General features: G+C 35.3%; 1 protein-coding gene across 1 annotated transcript in view; it reads left to right on the top strand.

Annotated features, from left to right (window-relative positions):
* The window catches only part of LOC127858933 (AF4/FMR2 family member 1-like), a 191,856-nt gene that overhangs the window by 80,446 nt on the left and 83,890 nt on the right, over positions 1–27,520 (top strand). The window contains exon 9 of the mRNA XM_052396276.1: positions 1,822–1,895. Coding sequence (XP_052252236.1) covers positions 1,822–1,895 — 74 coding nt within the window. The remainder of the gene's footprint in view (positions 1–1,821; positions 1,896–27,520) is intronic.

The raw sequence follows: 27,520 nt of genomic DNA, 5'->3' as shown, positions 1-27,520 counted from the left end.
CTAGGATCATGAAACTTTATAGGAACATTGATCATGACTGGCAGATGACCCCTATTGATTTTCAGGTCACTAGGTCGAAAGTCAAGGTCACAGTGACTCGAAACAGTAAAATGGTTTCCGGATGATAACTCAAGAATGCTTACGCCTAGGATCATGAAACTTCATAGGAACAGTGATCATGACTGGCAGAAGACCCCTATTGATTTTCAGGTCACTAGGTCAAAGGTCAAGGTCACATTGACTCGAAACAGTAAAATGGTTTCCGGATGATAACTCAAGAATGCTTACACCTAGAATCATGAAACTTCATAGGTACATTGATCATGACTGGCAGATGACCCCTATTGATTATCAGATCACTAGGTCAGAGGTCAAGGTCACAGTGACGCCAAACAGTAAAATGGTTTCCGGATGATAACTCAAGAATGCTTACGCCTAGGATCATGAAACTTCATAGGAACATTGATCATGACTGGCTGATGACCCCTATTGATTTTCAGGTCACTAGGTCAAAGGTCAAGGTCACAGTGACTCAAAACAGTAAAATGGTTTCCTGATGATTACTCAAGAATAATTACAGGTCAAGGACACAGTGACACAAAACAGTAAAATGGTTTGCGGATGATAACTCAGAAATGCTTACGCCTAGGATCATAAAAACTTCATAGGTACATTGATAATGACTGGCAGATGACCCCTAATGATTTTCAGGTCACTAGGTCTAAGGTCAAGGTCACAGTGACTCGAAATAGTAAAATGGTTTCCTGATGATAACTCAAGAATGCTTACGCCTAGGATCATGAAACTTCATAGGTTCATTGATCGTGACTGGCAGATGACCCTAATAATTTTCAGGTCACTAGGTCAAAGGTCAAGGTCACAGTGACTCAAAACAGTAAAATGGTTTCCTGATGATAACTCAAGAATAATAAGCCTAGGATCATGAAACTTCATAGGTACATTTATCATGACTGGCAGATGACCCCTATTGATTTTCAGGTTACTAGGTCAAAGGTCAAGGTCACAGTGACAAAAAATGTATTCACACAATGGCTGCCACTACAACTGACAGCCCATATGGGGGGGCATGCATGTTTTACAAACAGCCCTTGTTTATGGTTACTGTTTGATTTATTGACCAATTATCAATTCAAATGAACATAACATTTAATATTTTTACAGTTTCAAATAAACAGAAGATATTTATTTTTCAAATAAAAAATCACTTCTTTTGACATATTTTATCAAGGTAATGTAAGCCACACCACTGAATAGTTTCTGTATTAATAGATTTCAGAATGGGATGTATATGTTTTCAGCAATATTAGTTTACCATTGAAATCACTACACCGGGCTTGACAAGTTAACTCCAGCCAAATGCACTGACAATCCAATAATTAAGCACATGTTTTGAAATCATTCTTACAGACCAGAGCACAAAGCTGAGTGGAAAATATTTGCATAAGTAATTGAAAAAAATAGCTCCACAAATATAACAAGGACTGATTTTTTTTTAAACTTCTGATATCGCATGTGAATGAATTTTTCTCCATTGTGTATGGATAGTAATTCGTTAGACATATTTTCTGCCAATTGCACTTATGGATTGGGTTTAGTATGAAGAGATCTTACACTTCAATATTCATTACTTAGAAAGGAATATGTGCATACATTAGAAAGGAATATGTGCTTACATTAAGAAAGCCTTCTTAGCCACCATTAACAAGATGTGATTTAAACATGCTATGGATCTCTGCTAACAACGACACAAACCTTGAAACAGTGAAGAAAATCACCCAGGATATTCTCTCCATGTTTCAGTCAAGCTCAGCACCTGCCTCTATGTTGCGCCACACCCCACTGGGAGGTTACAGAGCACCAGACAAGACACAACAGTAAGTGGAAATGTATAGTGGGTTGCAACCTTATTCACATATAGAGTTACACTAAATTGTTATTAATGGAAAGGATATTGCAATTTCATGATCAAGGTGCTGCAGCAGCTGCTGCTGCTGCTGATGATGATGATAATGCCTTTGACAGTGGTCTTGTGAAAGGACCATACAAAAATCCATCTCTGAAAATGCTTGAGCTTTTATTAGAAATTGGACTTGCCATTTTTTTAGAGCCCATTTATTTGTTTATCATGAATTAAATTGAAATGCAGGGTATTTGCTTTCAATGAACACAAGGTCTTACTCTGGTGAAACACATCATTTTACCATAATAGCTTCACTAAAGTGGAGACAACATTTAAAATAGTATTAATAAAAACTAGTTTTTAACTTTGGTTGAAAGAAATATTAAATTGCACTCATTTAACTAATTTTAAAATTTGAATAAGGTTTAAATTATTGTTGTGAAGAATTTTTATATTTTAATTATTCTTTCATAATAGCTACATCATAGTGTAGCCAAGATTGAAAATTGTATTAGGGCATATTATTCCTACAATGACCAAAGGAAGAATTTTATGAAGAATCTAACAATGTAAGTGATAAGAGAAAGCTATTAAGTCTGCTTGTGCTGTTGATAAACACAGTCATTTGTTTACATTAGGTTTAGATGTCTGTATTGTCAGGCAGAGTGTGGTGTTTATGTCGCTTGCTTGTTTGTTAAATTTAAATGATGCAGATGGGTCTACTTTTGTCCTTGGGTCATATGTGATGTTTCTTCTGTGCTCAGTTACCAGAAATTGTTTTTCAACTTAAGCAGCTCAAAGATTTTCTAATAGTCAATCAAGTCCATTTAAGATTGTATTATGATAAAATCAAATTAAAATAGTCTATAAACTGTCTCTGCTTTAGGAAGTTATTTATGTTTGAATTCATGGAAAGACACATATTTTATATATTTTTTAAACCTATTTATTTAAGCTCGATTGCATAACAAGCCTAAGCTTATATGAAACGCTCTCGAGTCCGTTTCCTTGGTGTCTATGAGGGAGATCTAAAGAAAGCTCCCACGGTGGGGATCGAACCCATGACTTCCGGATAGCTAGGCGGACACCTATGCACTATGCCAAGGCGATCTTGCAGAGACATATTAGGTTACACTATTTTTATGCCCCCCTTCGAAGAAGAGGGGTATATTGTTTTTCACATGTCAGTCAGTCGGTCCCTCCACCAAATGATTTCCGAAAGACCGATTAGGCCTGGGATCAGGAAAGTTCATAGGTACATCGATCATGACTGGCAGAGGACCCCTTTTAATTTTCAGGTCACTAGGTCAAAGGTCAAGGTCACAGTGACCTGAAGCAGTAAAATTGTTTCCGGATGATAGCTAAAGAACCCTTAAGCCTGGGATCAGGAAAGTTAATAGGGACATTGGTCATGAAAGACAGATAACCCCTATTGATTTTTAGGTCACTAGGTCAATGCTCAAGGTCACAGTGACTCAAAGCAGTAAAGTGATTTCCGGATGATAACTCAATAACGCTTCAGCCTGGGATCAGGAAAGTTCATAAGGACATTGGTCATGACCGGCAGATGACCCCTGATGACTTTAAGGTCACTAGGTCAAAGTTCAAGGTCACAGTGACTCGAAACAGTAAAATGGTTTCCAGATGATAACTCAAGAACGCTAAAGCCTGGGATCAGGAAAGTTCATAGGGACATTGGTCATGATTGACAGATGACCCCTATTGATTTTATGTACTCTAGGTCAAAGTTCAAGGTTACAGTGACTCGAAGCAGAAAAATGGTTTCTGAATGATAACTTAAGAATGCTTAAGCCTGGGATCAGGAAAGTTCATAGGGACATTGGTCATGAATGACAGATGACCCCTAATGATTTTCAGTACTCTAGATCAAAGGTCAAGGTCACAGTGACTCTAACGTATTCACACAATGGCTGCCACTACATCTGACAGCCCATATGGGGGGCATGCATGTTTTACAAACAGCCCTTGTTTTATGTAATCAAGGAAGTTTAATAATTCTCAATTTCTTTGTGTCAAAAGTTTTTTTTAAATTTATGAACATGTATATGATTCACAATAATAAACTCTATATGTAATAATAGTTCAATAAAGTACAATGGTAGGGTAGTTCATTTTAGACAGTTGTTTTTGGAACATGTCATACTATTGAAAAACTTAATTTACTAGCATTATTTGTCTTGAAAAACATGGCCATGTACTGTTTCAGCATTGTGAGAAGCAGTTTGGGAAATATTCAATTGGCTATTTAAAGCTGCATTATTATGAAAAACTAAAGATTGCTTTGGTATCACATTCTATCAATATTGGCCAAGAAGTATTGATTAAAGAGCATGCTAGGATATACTTAATAATTAGAATTGAACCTTGCTCTTAGAAAGCAGTGCTTAACTCTTTCAGTGCTGGAACCGAATTTTGAAGGCCTTTGCAAACAGTTTGGATCCCGATGAGACGCCACAGAATGTGGCGTCTCATCAGGATCCAAACTGTTTGCTATTCTGATAGTATTCTCTGAAAAAAATAGAAGAAAATGCTGATTTTAGAAATTCAGCAGACGACATTTTAGCAGACGACAAATTTCCCAGCATGCAAAGGGTTAATGCATGTGTGTAAAGTGTTTTTCCAGATTAGCCTGTGCAGTTGAATCAGGTACGATGTTTCCCACTTTTGCAGTATTTTCATTGAAAAGAAGTCTCTTCTTAGCGAAAATCCAGTACTTGACGCACATGTATGAAGCCCTGTTTCCTCAGAGGGAGGTTCAGTTGTACAAACACTATTTTGGTTGGACGTTTTTCTTTGAACTATTGAAAATTAAGTTAGTGAGTTATGGAAATGGTGGAAATGTATTTTCTGCATTTACAGAAATAGATTTGTTGCTAAAAAAGACATAATGGTTGTATTGATTGTTGGTGATGGAACATAACAGTGAATAGAATGCTCCACTATGTGCACCCATTTCATGAACACTTTAAACTCTTCTGAAATACAATCATGTTAACATGCGTGTAGTGCTTATTTATGGCAGAAATGCAAGGCCAGAATATGATTTTGGCATGAATGGGCCGTTAAATTTACGTCAACTGTTTGTCCTTGGATGACTTATTCACTGTAATGTTGAGGGATAGGCCAGTGAGAGTGTTGTTTGAAACTCAAACACTAGTTGTGTGGCAATCTAGATGTTGCAACAGGACGTTTTGTCAGGATCTTGTCTTCTTGTTTCTGAAGTAGGGTAGCAACCCAATCAATTTAATTTTGTATGCTCCCCCAAAATTTGTTTTGGGGGGAGCATATAGTCGCCGCTTCGTCTGTTCGTCCGTGTGTCCATCCAGCAAAAAATTTGTCCGGGCAATTTCTCAGCAACTAATGACCGGAATTCAATTAAACTTTATGTGAAGCTTCACTACCAAGAGTAGATGTGCATATTATCAGCTGGTTCTGGTCGGATGATTTTTTACAGAGTTATTGCCCTTTGAAATTTTCTATAAAAAAATTCTTGTCCCCCCAACTACTGTGCCCTCAAGACGTTTCCTTTTATCTGAATATATAGTGCAATATTGTGACAAAAAAACCTTTGGAGAGCATCACCCGTCACTTACGATTTCTTGTTTTAAGCATTTTCTATTTAAAAGATTTTCATGAGGCAGTCAGCAAAACAGAAAAAAATGGTTGGTCAGTAAAACAAAGTACAGACAGACACTTTGAAAGGAATTATTTGTTTTGAGTATATAAACTCTGTAAATAAAAAAATGGCTGCATATGTCACAAGACACATTTTGCATGACAAAGCTCATATTTATCATATAGATTTAGAATTGTTGCAGAAATCAGCAAAGCTATTCAATGGTTGATATGATCTGGGTTGTTTTCCAGAATTGCTCTCAACATTTCAGTGTCAGTGTGATATAATATGCTGTCAGGTTACCCGTTTTGAAGCTTAACTAAGTTTAAGACAGAGGTTAAACTTTCAACTCCAGTTTGTCATTAGTAGAGCCGTATTTGATGTCAATAGAGAAAGGTAACTTGATACCTCTTTTGTTAAGGCTGGCACCATAGCCCTTACATCATCAGCACGTACACTGCATGTGGTAAAACATGCAATGATATGTGTGTATTCTGTCAAGTACTGTAGCTTGTTTAATTGTATTCAGAGGGGACACTTTTATGACAGATTGGTTGAGAAACCTTTCAAATGAATTCCCAATGCTGAGACTGTTTCCATTTTATTTCTTTGTCTATGAGACAAGCCAAATTATGATTAAAGATTGTATCACTTTCAGGGACAATTGTCAGACTGAAAAGTTTATATTAATTTTATTGTTTTCTTAAGAAAACGCAATAATGAAAGTCTAAGTAAAAAAAAATTTACAGTGTGAATTGTTTTAATGCATTGACTCTGAAATGAACCTTAATGTTCAATATGACTACAAACAAAAATAGCCATGAAAATAAACATTGTTCACAGATAGCACTCATGTTAATATGAGAAAAGATGTTCTTATTGAACTTTACTATCGGAATAATGCCAAGTCTGAAATTGTCTAATAAATTGTCTGACTTGGTAACAAATGTTTGGCTGGTTACTGTTACTGTCTGCACCATGCAATGATTGATTGACTGGAATGTGCAGGGAGGTATATAGCTGCTATGCAGAGTACTTACATCAACTTGGGCACAAAATTGATTATCTACCATAGGGTTGAATGGGGGTCATTAATTTCCTAATATGGAAGTTACCTTGCTATCTTAATCCAGCATGGTAGCATTGCAACTTGTTTGTAACGGCAGGCATATGCTAAATTTCTTTTTGTCATAACATTAAATAATAGCGATTATTTTACTGATGTCAAGAATCATTTAGTGATGATATAGGTTTATTTTATATAGGGATATTTTGGCTCTTTTTGCAGAGGAGTGGGTATTTGACCTACTGTCAGTAGCAGTGGCATTGAAAGATGTTTGTTTACCCATAAATTAGTTCATGGGTAATCTCTGGGACAAAGGGATGTATAACAGAGTCTCTGGGGACACAATATACCCTGATGGATTACCCTAAACTCTGTCTGCCAATCTTGTCACAATGGGCACACACTGCACTGATTAAAGCCTGGATTCACAGAGAGACCAGAGGAATAGGCAAATGGTATTGGCTTTAGGGCATTGTGCATTTCAGACAGTACATATTGTATGTTTGTGTCATGATGTATGTAGAAGAATCATGAAACAAGTTTCCTGGTGCTCAAATGTTGAAGACTCACAATCGTAGTGACGTTGGTGGATGTGATGATGATAGTGATGATGAAGATGATGATGATGACAATAGTGATAATGATGATGATCATGATCATCATGATTAACATTGTTATCATTAATAATATTACTAGTGATGGCGTTACAGGCCTTAGTGGTGTAAGGGGTGAGGTTCTTGTGTTGTTTTGTAATGATTTGTTTGGGTTCCCACTAATTAAAGTTCTAGTATAATTTGCATTTCTCCTGTCTGGGTTCACCAGTTTTCCACATAATCAGTTGTTATTTTCACTTTAAGTTTCATAATTGCTTCTCTTTCTTTGGATGGTCGTATACATAAACAAGTACAATTTTGGCATTTAAGGAAATAATAATGCCATCCCAAAAATAGCTTGGGATCAATAATAATATTGGTATAATACACCGCCTGGATATTTGTGATTGTAGCATGATGTGATTGTAGCATGACGTTTGATCCTTGTAGAAGACAGCTGACATTTTCCTACAGGAAGGGTTCCCATAATGGGTAATTTGTTCTCCTGTGATAAATATATTTGGTAGCTTTTAACTGTTCATGTACGTCACAGGGAGATATTGGATGAAGCCTTACATAGTCACTGACATTGGTTGCATATTTGGTAGGGTCATAATACTGTAATTTAATACATTGCATCATTTTTATGCCCCAGAAGGAGGGCCGTCCGTCCGTCTGTCTTTCTTTCCGTCACACTTTGCATTCTAAGGTTTCGCATTTAGGTTTCGAAAAATGCTCATAACTTCTATATCGCTTCACATAGCAACTTGATGTTTGGCATGCATGTGTATCTCATGGAGCTGCACATTTTGAGTGATGAAAGGTCAAGGTCATCCTTCAAGGTCAAAAATAAAATATATGGCTTCAAAGCGGCGCAGAAGGGGGCATTGTGTTTCTGACAAATACATCTCTTGTTTGAAATTGAATTTGATTGGTTAATGTACATGATATATTACTTCAATGAAATGAAATAAAACGTTAGATTAACTACTGATTTTTGTTAGAAGCCAATTTAACATTCCCATCATTATAAAATAATTATCATAATTCTGCATTTGAGACATTTTGATCAGCAGCAACAAATCTTGTGTTACAGTGCCTGCATGATGTTATAGCTTTTGTAACAGGAAAATTACCATTTCAGAGACTAGGATTTATGCAGCAATATCAGTCAAAATCTGATAGGAATGTTTGTTGGAGATTGATTTTGTCTCCACTTGCATGGCATTGTTATAATTATGAGAGTCTAGACAATACTTAATGTCTAATATCCCAGATGGGATGAGTTGCATTTCTCTTTCTTGCATGTAAATTTTTGTTATCTGCTAATTGCCAGTCAGACATGTCTTCTACTAAAATTGCTTTAACATTTCTATTTCATTACGTTTGTTTGTAAAATTGGAATCATGGCATGGTAAAGACTATAGAATATATTCCACTGTCCTTCATTTGTTTTTACACTAATATAGAAAATACCAAATTGTCCCCTGAAGTTTTGAACTCCTCTTTAATGTCTGGGTGGGTCTTGCTTAAACTTTCACATTTGCAATTTTTGCTTCAACGTGTTTTGCTTAAGAAATTGATGCTTGTATGTTTAACTTCTTTCTCTAACTACTTCATGGATCTCTCTCAGAATTTCACAGTAGAATTACTTATTTATGTAGGTGATCTTAATTAAAGATGTAACTGTTTTTCCACAAAATAATAATATTATATAGTTATTTTTTGCGTGTTTTTAACTATTTTTTCACTAAAGATCGGATTGTGCTCAAGCTTTACAGCTTAATGACTAATGTTTAGATGTTCGTAAGGAATGGAATTTTGGCTGCTTTATGTGCCCTTAACAAATTAGTGTGGTTCACTGTTTTCCACTGTAGAATATAATGTGGATTTGTCGGTGTTAAAACATGTGGGGGCATCAGTGTCTGTGACACATTTCAAGTTTCCAGACAGACTAGAGAATGCTTTCATGGTTTCAATAAAGCAATTTAATAATCAGACAAGGTGGCATTTCTACTCTTTATAACAAGAAGTTGTACTAGACCACCTCTCCAGTCAGTCTGCAACTGGTTAAAGTACTTGTAAAACATAAGCTGGGTACCCTTGCTATACATAGTACAATGATCTGAGCAGATGCCTACTTTTTTCAGCGAAGACATTATCTGAACACGGTCTCAATGCATCCTTGTAATATACCAGAAATCTGAGGAGGACTGAGTTTCAAACTTAGAAATGTCTTTTGTTGATATATCCAGAAATACATTTAATGGCATATCATGTTAATTGGTGTTAATTTTCGTCAGTTTTGGCATTAATTGAACAGAAATCAAATTGCGACATATGCAATGTTTGTATGTCATGCTTACAGTGTTGAGTGCCATATAATGGTCATTATCATGTAATGTAGACTAAAGTAAAATATCTTGTTATAAACTCTGTGGTTTTGCAAATCTTGGAAACGCTTAAGGGTCTGCAATGTTCAACAGAATGCAGAAATCTTGATGGGAACACTTCAAAGTACAGTTAAGTCATCCAATAAAGCTTAAACAGGGATATCCCCTGTTATATCACTATTGAACTAACATATCAAATGTTAGTAATTATCTTTCCATTTATGAAAAGGGCAAAAAAGACCAGTATCATATTCTGTAACATTTTGATGTACTCTCAAGAGTAAAAAGTCACTGATTTAGTGGAATTTTACGTGATGTAATTTTTTCCTGGAAATGAAAATTACTTAAGTTACTGTTTAGAACATCACTGCTTCATGCGAAAATGGGTCTTATGCCATAATGCAACCAGTGTTCCTCCTGACCTTCCTGGGCATTATACAGGATCTTGCAAGTCTTAAGTCCATTATGGTCAATTAACTATAAAAAAGCATGTGAGCTCTATTGTAAGATTTTAAGTGAAAAATAAGAAAGGATGAAATGCATCTTTTATAGTGCTTGAACACAGTGTTAAGTCATTTAATCTTTAAATATGTAAATTTATATTTTATAATTACATTCACTGAACTTTTATGTTAATATACAAATAGAATGAGTTTAAGTGATATTTAACAATGTTTTTAAAGTCTTTTTTGTAGATCCATAAAGATCAATCTTTTCCTGAGATATAATATTCACAACTTGCATGGGTGTCCCAACTATGTTGCTATCAAGGATTAAACCCTTGGAAACCACACACAAACTTGTTTAGTAATCAGAAAGACCAAATGTGTACATTAACTAAGCTGCAAGATGTAAACCTTAGCTGCTAGACTGTAAGATGATTCAGACAATAGATATAAAATTGTCATCAATTGCATTCTCATGTACTTTACAACCCTTTTGATGATGAATTATTCACAAGTAATCAAATAGAAAGAATACATGAGTTAATTGTTACTCTAATGCCTGTAATAAAGCAAAGCCAGTATAATGCATTAAAATAGCAAAGTCAGTATATTTTATTTAATTGAAAAGCCAGTAAATTTTAATACATTGAAAAGCCAGTAAATTTTATGTTATTGCAAAGCCAAAAATATATAAAATTGCAAAGCCATGGCCCAGTAAATTGTACCAAATTGCAAAGCCGGTAAATTATATTAAATTGCAAAGCCAGTTATTTGTTTTTAATTGAAAACCCATTAAATTGTATTAAATTGCATTTGCTGTGAACTTTTAGAAATGTTAATACAGTCCGACCTGCCCGAGCGACCGCCTGTTAATAGCGACCAACAGTCAATAACGACCACACCGATTTCCTCCCGAACAATTTCACTATATATTGAACCTGCGAATAAAGCCCACCTGTGAACAAAGACCAACGACCACCCTTTTACATTCCCAAATCTACATTTTGATAGCTTACAACGACCACTGCAATCATAAAAATCAACGATTTCGCAACTTTCAAAACACAAAATGGCCGCCAGGACGCTGCGTAGTCACGTGATACACATCTTACCAGTGGACTGTCGGTCCCTATGGAGATATTGGCAAGTGACAGTTTATTGCACTCGATAGCAGTTGTTTGTTTATTTAACATGCATTGCTAATTGGTAGTCGCCTGCTTCGTTTTTGCATTTGACAGTTTGTCAAAAGTGTAAAAATTTGCCTTTGTATTTAAGTGACTCGCGATTAATGTACTAATTGCCGAAAATATCAAAGACAAATTTGGGGGTTTCATAAACTCATTAAGGAAATTAACGGTTTCCTATCATTTACGATGCCTAATAAAGACAAACATTTTGATAGTCATTCTCTTCTTAAATTTCTCCGTAATAAGACGTTCATAGATTATGGAAAAGTAAATTGTCAGTTCAAGTTAACCATCGTGGCTTCCAAGCGTAAGTTCTTGACGTTGGAAGAACGCGTTAAGGTCATTAGTTTGTTAGGTAAAGGACACAGTTGTAGACGAGTGGCTAGTGATCTTGGTGTAGGAAAAACTCGAATTCAGAGCATTTTAAAGCGTAAACATGAGATTATGGACGAATTCGAGGAGAACGTAAACTGTGAAAGTAAACGCCCTAAGCGTGAGTCGGAATTCGCGTCAGTGAATGACTAAGTGCATTTACTGGTTGTGTAGTAGTGATTCATGTATTTCATGTATAAATGTTTGCTATGTTATGTGTATTTTGTACTTTGTTCTTTGTAGAATTACATGTACATGTACGTATACATGTATGTCAATAGTTATTTATACAGTATATCATAAATGAAATAAATAATAAAAACATAAGGGGATAGAAATACAACATGTAATAAATATACAAATGTAAAACAAAACAGTGTTTTCAATCCTTTATTTCATTATACATGCATAAGTATTCAAACATTTAAACAATAGAGCACATACATAGATAAGGTACCTGTTAAAAAACTACTAGCATATTTTGCAAAGTTTCGATCGACCCTGCGAATAAAGACCACCTGTGAACAAAGACCACAACGACCAAATCCCTTGAGTGGTCTTTATTGACAGGTTGGACTGTACTGTTTTATTTTATATAAATTGAATATGTGTTACCAGTATAAAACCAATCTAAATGACATCTGCAATTTAATCAGCAAAGATTTTCTGTCATTCATTTCCTATTTTATATTGGCCTATATACAATGAGTTGCAATTAGGATGAATTGGGTTTGAACCACTGTGACCAAGTGAATCCTCAGGCAAAATGATGATCAAGGTCACCATAGTATTTCTTTTACTTTTCATCATGGTCATCTATCAAAAACGGTGAAAAACCATGGTAAAGAACATGGTTGACCATGGTCAGCAATGGTAGAAGTGAGCATTTCCAGACTGATGTTTGGAATGATCTTGGTACCAGATTGACAACAAAATACCGTTTCAAAGTACATAGACCATGGTTTTCAACATTCTGTACATAAACCATGGCAAAGAACAAGGGTGACCATGTTATACCATAGTTATATAACCATGAACTATCATGGTAATCAATGTTAGTTGAAGATAGTTCATGGATAGATTACCATCATTTTCGCATGAGAAAACAACAGCTATAGATGTAAGGCCTATTAATAATATAATACAGTAGACTCTCTGTAAACCGGACGGTCTGGGGACCGGCCTGATCGTCCGGTTTTTAGAGAGTAGGCATATTGCTGAAATATACATTGCATGCATTGTGTACAAAATCATATAAGAATAAAGCAAACCGTATACATTTACATGTACCATGTGATAACTGTACTCATGTAATGTTTATGTTTAAAGTAATCTTTAAATAATGTGTTTGTATTCGATTAAAAGCAAAAAACATTCCAAACCGACTTTTAAGATTATTAATACTGAAGATGTGTTTGAAATCATGAAAAGGCAATGAATAAATTTGCAGACAGATGGATGGATATTTAACGGTCATATTTCTCACAGTTTTATCTGACAAACAAACAAACAACCATTCAAGTGTTTGAAAACATGTCTATACGATCTTTTAAATTACCCGAGAAGATCACAAGAAAGTGATTATCGCAACAGCATGCATTAATTTTATAATTAAATTGTTTATCATAAGCTTAATAAAGCGATCGCGTCAATCACTTTTTGGTGTTACCGCACGTCTCTCTAATAGACATTCACAGTTTGTTTTTCATTATTTAATTGGACTTCAATAGCGCGGTAATGCCTTGACACCTTTATGGTATGTTTAATCATACTATCGATAATTGTGCAAGCGGAATGCGTGACACCGCACGAGCCGTGCTGACTAGGTATTGTAATTTACACGCCTGGGGCGTCTTGATAATTTGGACCTTCCGGTACACTCAATGTATTTTGCGTTGAAAATGACAAAATTCAAGGAGATATCCGTTCGGTTTCCGGTTTTGAGAGAGTTCGGTTCATTCAACATTTTTTAACAAAGAAATAGAAGGGGAAAATACGGAACTTGCCCGACCATTCGGAATCGGGAGATTTCCGGTATTGGGAGAGTCCGGTATTGGCAGAGTCTACTGTAGCCTTATTCCGGATTATTCTGGAAATCTGGATTTCAGCCGACCAGGGTCGATTTTGAGATCAATGAAAATCTGATTAGATATTTTTTAGGAGGGGGGAGGAATTCGTTTGAAAGCGCGATTAATTGAGAACAATATTAATATATTGGTTAAAGCTTCATTGCCTTTGCGCTAGGTACCGATTTTGCCCGATATTTTATCTATTTATTTCTGATTGGCTAGCCGATGGCACGGACATGAACGATTACTGACAGAAATTCGTCGCTTCATTCTGAAAAGTCAACAAAACGTTTTACATGTCCACCATCATGAATATTTTAAGTGATTGATTAGCAAAGTTAAGCAGTTCAATAGCATATTGTAAAGCACTATGTTAACCAAATTATATAGTGATTACGTTTTTGCTAGGAAAATGATTTTCATTTTTCGGCATTCATACGATATGCACATTTTATTTAATATGCAAAACATGCCCATTTTTTGGATTGTCGTTTTTGGATACAGCATTTTTCGCTTATTTAAATTTATTTTTTATGTCCATTATAAACAAACCTATAATGACCTATACACACGTGGTGATGCGGACAGTCTGATTAACCCTTTACTACTTAGATACATATGTTGACGCTTTTGTAGTTCCTTCGAAAGTTAAATTTAATTAAAGACATTTCTTACTAGATTCAAGTTTTAAAGCCTTCATTTCCAACCCCTAGAAACTGGTGATCAGCAAACAGCATAAAACCTGAACAGACTGCGAGTAACTCGCAGGCTGTTCTGGTTTTATGCTTTTTGCACATAGCCATTTTCACTATGCTTCTGAGTGGGAAAGGGTTAATAATATTTTGCATAGTGTTGATCAGAAATTGCAACTAGAAAACTCTTAAAGTTATTAGAGAGGGCTCGAGGGGGGGGGGGGGGGGCATTGACCTTTATCTCCATTGGGGAACTGTATTCCCAGACTTCTGGCCTTATGTTCTGGATTTTAAATTTGGGACAATTGACCCACCTGTAATTTAATCAGGATGTGTGAAGGAGTTTTTTTACTCCTGTTCTAAGCCATTTGTGCATGATATATATGCTTTAAAGTGAAACTACCTTACTATGCTCATTATTTTATATTGAAAATAAGGATATGTTCATAATTAAACAGATGTGCAGCCAACATTTAAGAAAATAAAACTTCTCCTTTCATTATAGTTTATTAATGTAATTGCTAATGTTGTGAAAGAAATGTTGAAAGTTGAAGACATGCTTTCTACTTCAATATGTTTGATTGTCATGTAAATGGTGGCATGCTACTAATTTCATCTGAAGGCTGCCCCTAACATAACAAAACTGTGCATTGAGCCAGATGTACCTAATTACAGAGGAGACCTGAACAAAGACATCTTCACTAAATGCAATAAAGCATTTATGGTTGATCACAGATTTGGATGAACTTGATTTTAGAGATCAATAGTTTTTTAAATCGCACTTTTTATGGGCATTTAACTGCAGTTATCAGGCTATTAATAAATTATTGCTTGCGCGTGTGTAAATACATAAAAATGTTTGGTAATTTAAATACAATTGAATTGAATTAGTGTTATCATTGGTGTGGTCTGTGATGTACTGGGTATTTTACGGTCTAACACCTGTAATGAACTTCTTTTACTTTACCCTCATTTCATAAAAGACTGTCACTCCAAATGTTTTGAAAATTATTGCAATAAACTAAAAAAATTTTTTATAAAAATGAGAATAAGATTACAATCAGCTATGTAGGAAGCTAAATGTAAAGCTTCAATAGTGTTGAGGTTCAGTGGTTTTTGACAAAAAGAGATCTAATGTATTAGATTCCTTGGTCAGGCAAAGTATTTTATGTAAAGTTTTCTTCTTGCTATTTAAAAAAAATACTTTTCCAAAAATTAGAGGGTTGTTAATAAGTGTATTATGTGACATCTAGCATGATATGAACAAGTGTGAAGTAGACCCTTCATTTCTACAGTCAACATTTTGCATTCATTACGGAAAACACATTTAGAATTCCAAAGTTAAGGTTTAAAGTATTATTCCTTCCTGATATGCATTGGTACCATGTTAATATATTGAATTAGATGGAAACTAAGTTCATATGAATATCATTATATTTAGGTAAGCACTATTATTTCTGGTCATATTGCTTTCATTGACAAATGATGTTCTACATTGTATTCATACTTTTAAGCAGTTTAAGATAGTTGTCTATGAAATAATATATATTTCATAGGTTTCTGCAACATCTAAAATTGTCAACTGCAGAGAGGTAATGACGTATTCATATGGGTGCTCTTTCAAAGCTGGAATTTCAATTATTGACCACCAAACCTTTTTTGGCTTTTTTGTGCTCTGAGGATCAAGCTCCTGACTAGACTAAGCAAATGGGCAAGCTGGTCTGGAGCTACTAACCTCACATGGCATTGGACCCATTTTAACCCTTTCCCAAGCAGAGGCAAAGTAAAAATGTGCAAACAGCATAAAACCAGAACAGCCTGCGAGTTACTCACAGTTTGTTCATGGTTTTCTGCTGTTTGCTGATCATCGGTATCTAAAGGTTGAAATGGAGCCTTTAATTTAACTTGAATCTATTATGAAAGGTCTTTAATTAAATTAACTTTCTAAGGGACTACAAACAGGTCAAAATACCTATATAGGTGGTAAAGGGTTAATGATGCAGCTCAAGAGGTGTCTGTTGTTATTGTATCTGCGACTGTAACATTAGTGTCTCAATGGAGATGTGTTGTATTTTGGCTGCTAGGTATTTATCAAATGTTTTGTGATCACCAAGATTAACAGAGTACAAATATTAGACATAATAACAAGTACTGGAAACATGATTTCATCTGCATGCTTACTCACTTGCTGCCTACTCAAAGAATGCCTCAAAGAATAAATGAGGCAGTTGTAAATCATGTTCATATTACTGCAGAAGTAAGGTATGATAGCCAGTTTTCATACCTGCTTGATTTATAACCTCTCTGTTTGTCAGATGTTGCGATAAGCATTTTTGCCCTTTTTGCAACTGTTAAATTTCCAAACTGTATCAATGAAATCATAGGCGAGTTGATGATCTAGATAAAAGTGTTTAACCATGACATCATCAATATGATTTTGCTCTTTGTTTTGCTTGTATTCTAAGTTTATTTACCTGGGAAGTACGTTTGTTGGTGTTTAAATGATAGTATATAAATATTACATGTCTGACAGAGTGACAGTAAATTTGTCAACTTGAGGAAATACTGTCAACCGAGGCGAAGCCAAGGTTGACAGTACTTTTCCGAAAGTTGACACATTTACTGTCACCCTGTCAGACATGTAATATTTATTTTATTATACTGAACAAACTATTCAAACATGAACACTTTATATGAACCATGAACAATTTTAATAGCTATTCAATAATTGTATTTAATTTCAGCAGTGAACAACCATTAATATGTTAAGTGGTTCAGATTTTCGGGCCGAGCAAAATGAACTTCGCTTTATTCGGAACCGACCTAGTAATCGATATATCCCATCAATTTTCTTAGTCGTCAATTATTTCTTTAAAAAAAATAATTGCCGAACCAGCTTTCTTTATTTTATTTTCATCACTTGATTACGCAATGTATGACGTACTCGTGTGACGTCATTTCGGTGACGAAACATTTTGGGACAACAATATGGACATGGTGGTTTTTTAACAGTAAAATATTCGTTTAAAGCATCGAACGAATCCAAAACGTATTTAGGATTGTGTGTTTGTCACGCATAACACCTTAAGAACAGACACTGGAAGTGTATATCGTTGTAACTTTATTGTTGTTAGCATTGGATTAAAGTTGCCATTAAGGTAGGCGTGTCGTTTATACTAAATTGATTTTTTTATGACAACTGTCAAACCTTAAATAATGGCATTAATCTATTCTACAGCACAGTTTCAGCTGCAATCGAGATTTTAATTATCCAAATACAACGGAAAGGCAAAACTGCGTACTGCGCATGCGCGAATGGGACAGTATAATTTTCTAACATTCCGCACGTGATTGCTAAGGCAGCGGGATACAGTATTTTTTTGCCTTTCCTTTTTTTCCCGCTGGTGGCACGTGATTGCTATGGCATCGGGATACAGTATATTTTGGACAGTAAATTTATTCCTGCTGGGTCTGACAGTATTTCTATGTCACGATGGCCTATGGGAGTTTAGCATTGCGATTAAAAGTGAGGTATAATATCACATAATGTTCAATGAACTGAGAGCTCAAATTTTCACATTGCAGGTAAAGTATTATTCCTCTATTTAACAGCATTTGCATACTGGTATTTTCCAGTCATGTCTCTTTTAGTTTTGTACGAAAATCTGTGGGACTCCTTTGTGAATGTTAAAAGTAAATTACATGGCCTGATAATATTTTCTGTTACATCAGCCCTATAATTTCATATTGTTGTCAATAGGTAATTGGTTGGAAATCTAAATAGGCCACTGAAGTATCCTAGTTAATGAGTTTTTAAGGAACAGAGTTGATTGTCATTAAATATTCTTAAAAGATACAAAAGATTTCAGCTCTGAAAGGACTGCTTTATGAGAGGTTAAGTATTCAATATAATGTGCTACTCAAAACACAAAGATTGCTCCATTTTCACCATTGATTTGATTATTAGGCATAGGTCTCATGAGACAATGTTACAATTATATTAAAAGATGCTATCTGGAAGTGCAATGAAATTGTTCTGGAAACATTAAAGAAGCAGTGCACAGATCTGGGCCGGTATTCACCAAACGATTCTTAGACTTAAGTCTAAGAATAAAGAAAATTCTTTTAATTAGAATATTCAAGAGTTTCTTTAATTTTGAGTCAAACTCTGCAGTAAACATCTTTATCTATATTATTCTTCATATAGAACATTTTGTTAATTACATAATCACCAGTTGAGGCCTGTATATGTTCAAACACTGAACACATTTTTCTTGGTTCAAAGTCTATTCTTTATTCTTAAGTCTAAGAATCGGTTGGTGAATACGGGCCCAGCCCAGTGCTCTGATGCCTTGGTCTTTGATCTATAAGTATTATGAAAATGTCATAAACCTCAGAGGGAAAATTGCAATGACAGAATTTTATTTGCAAGTCATCATCTTCTCATTTATGGTTGATAATAAACATGTGTTGATGAGAAATATGTATTCACTTTATTATATTTCTTCAATGTGACTCTTATGTCATTAAAGTTAGTTGTAACATTTACTGCTTACAGGGCCATAAAAGGCATACATTATTTACTGCCTCATATGATCACTTGAGACGGTGTGAATGTTTATACATGAAGTGGTGAAGTAAAAAAGGTCTGAAATGTAAGTAATGTTGCAAGCATATTCCCACATTTTCAGATAAAGTCATAAAAAACATACACATAGCAAGTGCTTGTTTTAAATATGTCTATGGTATTCATTGGACACAAATCCCTGATATAATTCTGGCTCTGAACAAGTATACAATACTATAGTCCAACTTGTTGACGCTCTCAAATATTAAGCTACTTTTTAGCTCACCTGATTGCTCAGGTGAGCTTTTGTGACCGGTCTTTGTCCGTCGTATGTCCGTCTGTCCGTCCATTAACATTTGCTCGTAAACACTCTAGAGGCCACATTTATTGTCCCATCTTCATGAAACTTGGTCAGAAGCTTTGTCCCAATAAAATCTTGGCCGAGTTCGAAACTGGGTTGTGCCGGGTCAAAAACTAGGTCACTAGGTCAAAAAATAGAAAAAACTTGTTAACACTGTAGAAGTCACATTTCATGCCCAATCTTCATGTAACTTTGTCAAAATGTTTGTCTTAATGATATCTTGGTAGAGTTCAAAAGTGGTTCCGATCCGTTGAAAAACATGGCCGGCAGTGGGCGGGGCAGTTTTCCTTATTTGGCTATAGAGAAACCTTGTAAACACTCTAGAAGTCACAATTTATTCCCAATTATCATGAAAGTTGGTAAAAACATTGGTTTTCTTGATATCTCGGACCAGTTTGAAAATGGTCGGGATCAGTGAAAAAACATGGCCGCCAGTGGGCGGGGCATTTTTCTCTATATGTATATAGTGAAAACATGTGAACACAGTAGTAGTAACATTTTTGGCCCAATTTTCATGAAATTTGCTCAGAACATTTGTTTCCTTGATACGAGAGTTGAGTTCAAAAATGGTTCTGGTCAGTTGAATAACATGGCTGCTGGGAGGGGGGCAGTTTTCTCATTATGCCCCCCCCCCCCTTTCGAAGAAGAGGGGGTATATTGTTTTGCTCATGCTGGTCCGTCCGTCCACTAGATGGTTTCCGTATGATAACTCAAGAGCGCTTATGCCAAGGATCATGAAACTTCATAGGTACATTGATCATGACTCGCATATGACCCCTATTGATTTTTAGGTCACTAGGTCAAAGGTCAAGGTCATGATGACCCGAAATAGTAAAATGGTTTCCGGATGATAACTCAAGAACGCTTATGCCTAGGATCATGAAACTTCATAGATACATTGATAATGACTTGCAGATGACCCCTATTGATTTTCAGGTCACTAGGTCAAAGGTCAAGGTCACGGTGACCCAAAGCAGTAAAATGGTTTCTGGATGATAACTCAAGAACGCTTATGCCTAGAATAATGAAACTTCATAGATACATTGATCATGACTCGCAGATAACCCCTATTGATTTTCAGGTCACTAGGTCAAAGGTCAAGGTCACGATGACCAGAAATAGTAAAATTGTTTCCGGATGATAACTCAAGAACACTTAGGCCTAGGATCATGAAACTTCATAGGTACATTGATCATGACTCGCAGATGACCCCCTATTGATTTTCAGGTCACAATGTAAAAGGTCAAGGTCACGGTGACCCGAAATAGTAAAATGGTTTCCAGATGATAACTCAAGAACGCTTATGCCTAGGATCATGAAACTTCATAGGTACATTGATCATGACTCGAAGATAACCCCTATTGATTTTCAGGTCACTAGGTCAATGGTCAAGGTCAGGGTGACCTGAATTAGAAAAATGGTTTCTGGATGATAACTCAAGAACGCTCAAGGATCATGAAACTTCATAGGTACAATGATCATGACTCGCAGATGACCCCTATTGATTATCAAGTCACTAGGTCAAAGGTCAAGGTCACAATGCCAAAAAACGTATTCACACAATGGCTGTCAATGTCATGGTGACTCAACTTATAAAAATTGTTTGCGGATGATAACTCAAGAATGCTTACGCTTAGGATCATGAAACTTCATAGGTACATTGATCATGACTCGCAGATGAAATGATGATGAAACTTGACCAGGATGTTTGTCTGGACAATATCTAGGTCAAGTTTGACATTTGGTAAAGATTGAATGAACCGACTCATCTCAGGTGAGCGAACTAGGGCCATCTTGGCCCTCTTGTTATATTGGTAATATTTGGAGCGTACAACCGGGGAAGGACTCAAATAATGTTGGAAAGTTTTCATTCTTTGTCGATATTGTTGCGCAAGGATTTTGTGCGCAGCATTCAATCCCCTATATCAGACACTTAATATCAACGGATTGCAATAATATTTACATACCTGTGTAGATAATTTATTTCTCGATAATGTTCTGTAACAAATATGTAATGACACTTTGAATTTTGCACGCCTGAGCAATTTAAATCAAGCCACTATTCAAATTTTCAATATCTCTCGATTCGCTTGCTGTGTAGATATAAATCGATAACACGGCCTCGATGTTAAGCATGTGAAAAAATAATAAACGGCGTAAAATATAGTTTGCGTTCGTCTGTTGTGGTGCAGAGCGTTACATAGTAAACCGATGTTATTATACTTTTCTTGATAAAATTAACTTTTTTTTTTCTAAAGTGACAATTAACAAGAAATATCTTTAAAAAAGATATACGGCGTAAATAGTTTAATGAATGAGATCAAGGATAGCGAATGTCTTTTTCTGTGCAGTTCTTAGCTGCATCACACGCAGTACGGTATGTTATTGGGAGTTTTCGCGGCTTATTTTACATTATAACATATTGCTGGTCATAAACCTATAGATACAAAACAGAAAACCAAAAGAAGAATGGAAGTGAAATTTAAACATATGAGTCAACCGGCCACACGAGAAGTATCCGTATTTATAGGCGCGTTCTTCGAACAAACCTGTTTTAGTGATTTGTCGGGCATTGCTATTTGATTCGATTATTAACAGTATCAATTATCATCGTGCTAATGCTTAAAGTAATATTATGGGCATTTTGCACTGTTGAATTGAGCTGAAAAGAATTAACAGGTCAAAATAGTTAGTTAAAATGTGGTTACTGATTAATTATCTGCAACTCACCTTGCTACCAGTTGTTTATAAAAATATATTTTATATTCGATATTCTTACGTGACCCACCCAGTCCTGTAAGCTGAAATGATCCGTAAAACAATTTCGTGTCTTTGTGTCGTATGAACAAATCTGCACTAAAACTAAATTTAGGTTCAACTCGTAAACGCATGATCAGTTGTCAAACGAAAGTACGGTTGATATTCAAATGCATTATTTTTCTCTTTCTGGTATATTGTTTTAGTATGATGATGCTGCATTAATTAATATAAGTGCATATGAAGTAGAAACATCAAAAATAATCAACGGTTGCGATAGACACCTATAAACTGTTACATGCTCATAATATCACTTTAGTACATTAGGCAATATGGACGAATAATTATTGTTAAATTTATCAACAATAATATTTATCATTGTATTGTTGAAAACACATTAAGAATCTATTATTTACATACCATAATTATATTGCTGAATATCTTCATTTAACATATTTCGGTCTAAAGAAAATTCCAGGTCACCTAGTTCACGGATAGCGTCTTTATTATATAACGATTATTTTACTGGCCGCCAACTCCGGTGATGACCTGTATATAAACTCTGAATGTCCGCGAATTGACCCGATATACCTCGCGGGTTGAAATGCAATGCTTTAAAGTGAGGCCTCGCTTCCATTGCTCTTTATACTTTTACATGTTAACATGTTGACAGGAATAAGGAAGTAAGTACTAAATATGAGAACATAGCCTTTTAAGTATAAACGCTCTTGCGCTGGTAATACTCTGAAAATAAAAGGTGTACGCACAAACTGTATTGATGTCGAGAATTGAGTGTAAAACTGTTCTATCTATTAAGCCTTTTCATTCGAGATAAAATTGTTTCATACAGTAAAACAGTGTTACAAAGACGCGGATATGTTTCCAATGTTCTGGTGGTATACTCAAATCAGCCAATGGAATAAATGAAGTGTATTCATTCGTACCTAGCCGCGGGAAATTTTATTGGAATTTTATTGGACACTTACAAAGGTCAGGCTAAGGTGAAAAGCTGGCTTATGCAGCTTACGCCGAAAAAAGGTCTTAAATATATAATAACATCTTTTATTTTTATACGGTACATAAATAATAGTGATACAGATCGTACGGTATACCGTCCTATGTAAGGTAGAATGTAAGTTCATAAAACAACACAGACAGCAGTGCGAAAAAGACATGCATACAAAGTTGCTGAAACTTAGAAGAGTGAATAGAAACTGCACCATATTTGTTTTGAACATATGCTTATTAAATCGACAAAGATGACCATACTAGATCTACTTTGGTAAAAGTCGGTGTTAAAAGCTCATGTAAAATAAAATTAGGTGTATATGTTACACCGTAATGCCTTCAACTGATTGGTTAATATTTAAATGAGTTTCATGACATGGCGACAGGTCAGTGATTGTTTTGCGATTTAAGCAGAAGTTTAACTGAATAATTTATGCCTTTCTAACTTCAATTTGAAGATATTTGATGGTAATGTTATTTTGCAATTTTACGCAAATTGATGAAAATTTAAACTAACTGGTGTCCAACACATAATTGACTTTTCACCGATAAGACGTTCCAAAGAATTTAACCCATATAAAAATTATCTCTGAATTCTTTGCGCGTCTTATAAATAAGACTAACAATACTAGGACTCCGACTGAATATAAAATGTCACATTATACTATGTCTTAAACATGTATTGTGGCTGTTTTAATGTCGCTCTACATTATAAAACAGAACTCAGCTCAAGAAAATGTTAATGAATTCTTTAGAGTTACATATATTGATATTTAAATGAGGCAAATATGTCCCCCTCCCAAAGCTAGCCAATATGGAACTTTGGTTATTGTCCACAATTATTATGTATCTGTAGAGGAAACAGTTCTTGTTTCTGGACAAAGGCAAACTGATGCTGATAGTCTGAATAATGACATTTATACCTTATATAAATTGCTTGTTCCTTTGATTCATCTCATTCATTTGCAAAAAAACCCATCCGGTTTGAGTAGGTTGCGAATAAAATCAAGTAATTAAGTACAATCAACGATTGGTTCACATATATTGCAGAGATCAGGATATTTTTCAATGTGACACATTATGTACATGTACCAGTCCTTTTATGGGCACTTCTCAAAATGTATTTCGGGTAAAAATTACAGACAATAGGAAAATCAGCGCCAGTAAAATGTCGACCCCATCAAAATTTATTTCCGAGTCTGTGACGCAACTATATTGTTTAACATGTTAATTATATTAAACAAACCAGATATTATAGTAGATAAAAAAGTATTACCTTGCAATTTGATAATTAGTATAAATAATCCAATAAAACACTGCCATTATTTACGATATATGTGTTAATGAATTTTGTAAACACGTCCGCCATAGTTTATAGGAACTGTACAGAAAGTTTGGAAATCGGAACAAATTGATATATCTCAGAAAATCATTGATAAATGTATTTGTCATTTCAATGCCTTGGGCCCAGTAATTTCCGCAAATCGGAACTCAACTTGCGTAAAACACTAGCTTAAATTAACCGTTAAACTCCGCCTCCGTTCTCAGCAAAAGATTCGAAGGCGGAGCTATGCACGTGCTATAATTAAATTGGAGGATTGCAATAAAGAAACAAACACACGATTGATTCGGCATGTTGATTGCTAGACAAAGGAAGCCAATTTTGCGGCGTGAAATTTGTCGCTTTATTGCTTCGGACAGAAAGCGGCTTTCCTTTGATGACGTCAAACTGTCAATTCACACAGACTGCACATTTTTGGAAGACTTTAACTGACTCCTTGTTTGCAATTCCAGTAAAAAAAAACACTTGCTAACATTAAACTTTGGATAAAATTATCAAAATAAAGCAAAAGTGAAGTTGACAAATATGATTAAATTAATTCGCATCAGTTCAAATAAGACGTTTTCATGACAACAACAACTTTAACAAACATTACCACGACGACGCGGGGATCGATCTACCTCGATTTTTTTTCATGGACGATCTCATAAGTCAAGTAAGAGCAAACACATTATTTGTGTATGAGTAGTTTATCTTATAATTTATAAGATTTATGCAACGGGCATCGCATTGCGTAATGGTGTGCATCGAAGTACGGAAATGAAGCGCAGTTTTTCGTTTTAATGGGAGAAGAACGCATGTAATTAATGGAGTGTTTAAAATAGCCTGATGTTACAAAAGGTGCTTTTAGGACTCATTTTATTTGAAGATATTGATGTGTTTCATTGCATAATTTGTTTTTTTGTCTCTGTGTTAAGGTTATAGAAGATATGTTGTCTTTGTTCAGATGTTATTAGTATGAACTTTTTTTCCAATGTTTTTTTTTTTTTTTTCGACCGCCCGATGGACCATTTTCAAAATAATTTGTGTAAACCAATAAAAAAAAAGTCGTGGCCTTACACACTTGAATCAGGCCTGGTTTTCCCTTTGAGCCGCTGTTTTGTAAGTTTAGCGAAAATCAACTTATTTTCCATGACATGGTTTTGATGAGTTATTCCGAGTTGCCAGAAAGCCATCAAATTTTTATCAATCCGTATAATCAAAATCTGGGGGATATTAAGGATTTAATAAACTAATTGTTCTATAGACATATTATTAATAAACACATTTGTTATTGTTGAAGTACTTAAAAAATTGATCACACATTTAATTGTTCTTAAATGAAGCGCAAATTACAATTGCACAAACAAGTCCGTCTTTGTGATGTTGGAATAAAGAACAATTATATATGAGATGCGCTCTGGGAAAACGAGACTAAATGCATGTGCTTAAAGTGTCAGCCTAAGATTGCCTGTGCAGTCAGACAGGCTATTCAGGAACTCTACTTTCTGCTTGTACGGCTTTTTTCGATTAAAGGAAGTCTCATGTAAATAAAAATTCTGTCTATGCAGAAATTGTAGTCCCATATTAGCCTGTGATGACTGCACAGGCTAATCTGGGGTGAACATTTATGCACATGCATTAAGCCCAGTTTTCATAGAGCTGAGCCCATTATGCATTCTTCTTTTGTACAAGCATAACTTTATTACGGATCTCATGCCATATTGTTATTTACTGGCCAAAACACAATCATAAAGCAAACATTATTTCTTGAAGATCATAACAAAAATAGAACTATCATTGTTTGATTATTACTGTTTTAAAGAAATCTCATAATATTAAATCTCAAAAAGTAAAATCGTTTTTAAAGACAAGACAATTATATAATTTGAGTCCATAATACCACTGGGCTGTAATAAATGTCACAAAAATACAAATATAACTAGAAATGGCGCGGCAGAGGCCGACGCGTATCCCCACGCCGCATGGTTGACCCAGGGGCGCACCAGGGTTGGTAATGGGGACATGCATAGTAGAGATTGACCGTATTGTCATAAGAGAAGTTCAGTATCAATTAGAAATGAATCAGTGTAGAAATGAAGAAGTTATAGTAAAAGTCAATTATGGGTGGGTGTGGCCTATGTGGGCAGGGCGCCCCAGGGTTGTTAATGGGCCCATGCATAGTTGAGATTGACCGTATTGTTATAAGAGATGTTCAGTATCAATTTGAAGTGAATCAGTGTAGAAATGAAGAAGTTAATGCAAAATAGCCTAAAAAAATGAGTGAAAATCTCTGACCCGGCCCCACCCCAACCCCCATAACTTTTGACCCAGGGGTCAGATCAAAATTCCAAATAGTGCAGGGTCGCACATATGCTCATAGCTACCATGTGTGTAAGTTTCAAGGTTCTAGTGCTAATAGTGTAGGAGGAGACAGTCCCAGGACGGACGGACAGACAGACAGACAGACACACAGACGGCGGAGATAACCACAATATCCTCAGGCTTTTCAAAAAGCTGGGGATAATAATTCAGCATTGTATTTGTTGGGTTGTGCTCAGCCTTGAAAGTTAAACTATTACACCAACAGTGCCCTTTTATTTTATTATGTTGGTTTGTTTGTTTGGGATGAATCACAACAGTTTTGTAGTCTGTAGGTAAGTGGTGACACTTGCGTCTGTGGCAAGCCTCTACAGCTGTGTAGAGCATTATTGAACGCTTGGTAATCATGAATATAAGGCATCTGGAGCAGTGATTGATAATGGCTCTAAATATGGGAGGACAGCGTTGACATTATAGCGTAATCACCATCTTATGTTGGTGGACGCTATTGACATTAAAACATAATTACCATTTCCTGTTGTTATTCTATGCTTGTTTTGATATAACTGATCTGATAGTCATATCAATAGGGATTTAGCCCAACTAAAATAAAGCTAAGTTGTAGAGTGGGGGTGGAGGTGGGGGTGCTGATATTGGGCATGGTGACCTCTTTTGTGAAAAATTGTGGAATGGTAAACTTTGTACATTTTAAGTGTCACTTAATTGCTCTGTTTTCAACTAAGTTCTTTTGTTCAAGCATCATTGTAAAACTGTATGTTATTGTATAAAATCTTCAATAGTCAATAAT

The sequence above is a fragment of the Dreissena polymorpha genome, chromosome 14 (assembly GCF_020536995.1).
Source record: "Dreissena polymorpha isolate Duluth1 chromosome 14, UMN_Dpol_1.0, whole genome shotgun sequence".
Lineage (NCBI taxonomy): Eukaryota > Metazoa > Mollusca > Bivalvia > Myida > Dreissenidae > Dreissena > Dreissena polymorpha.
The sequence above is the reverse complement of the archived record's forward strand: the minus strand, read 5'-3'. Positions and strand labels throughout refer to the sequence as shown.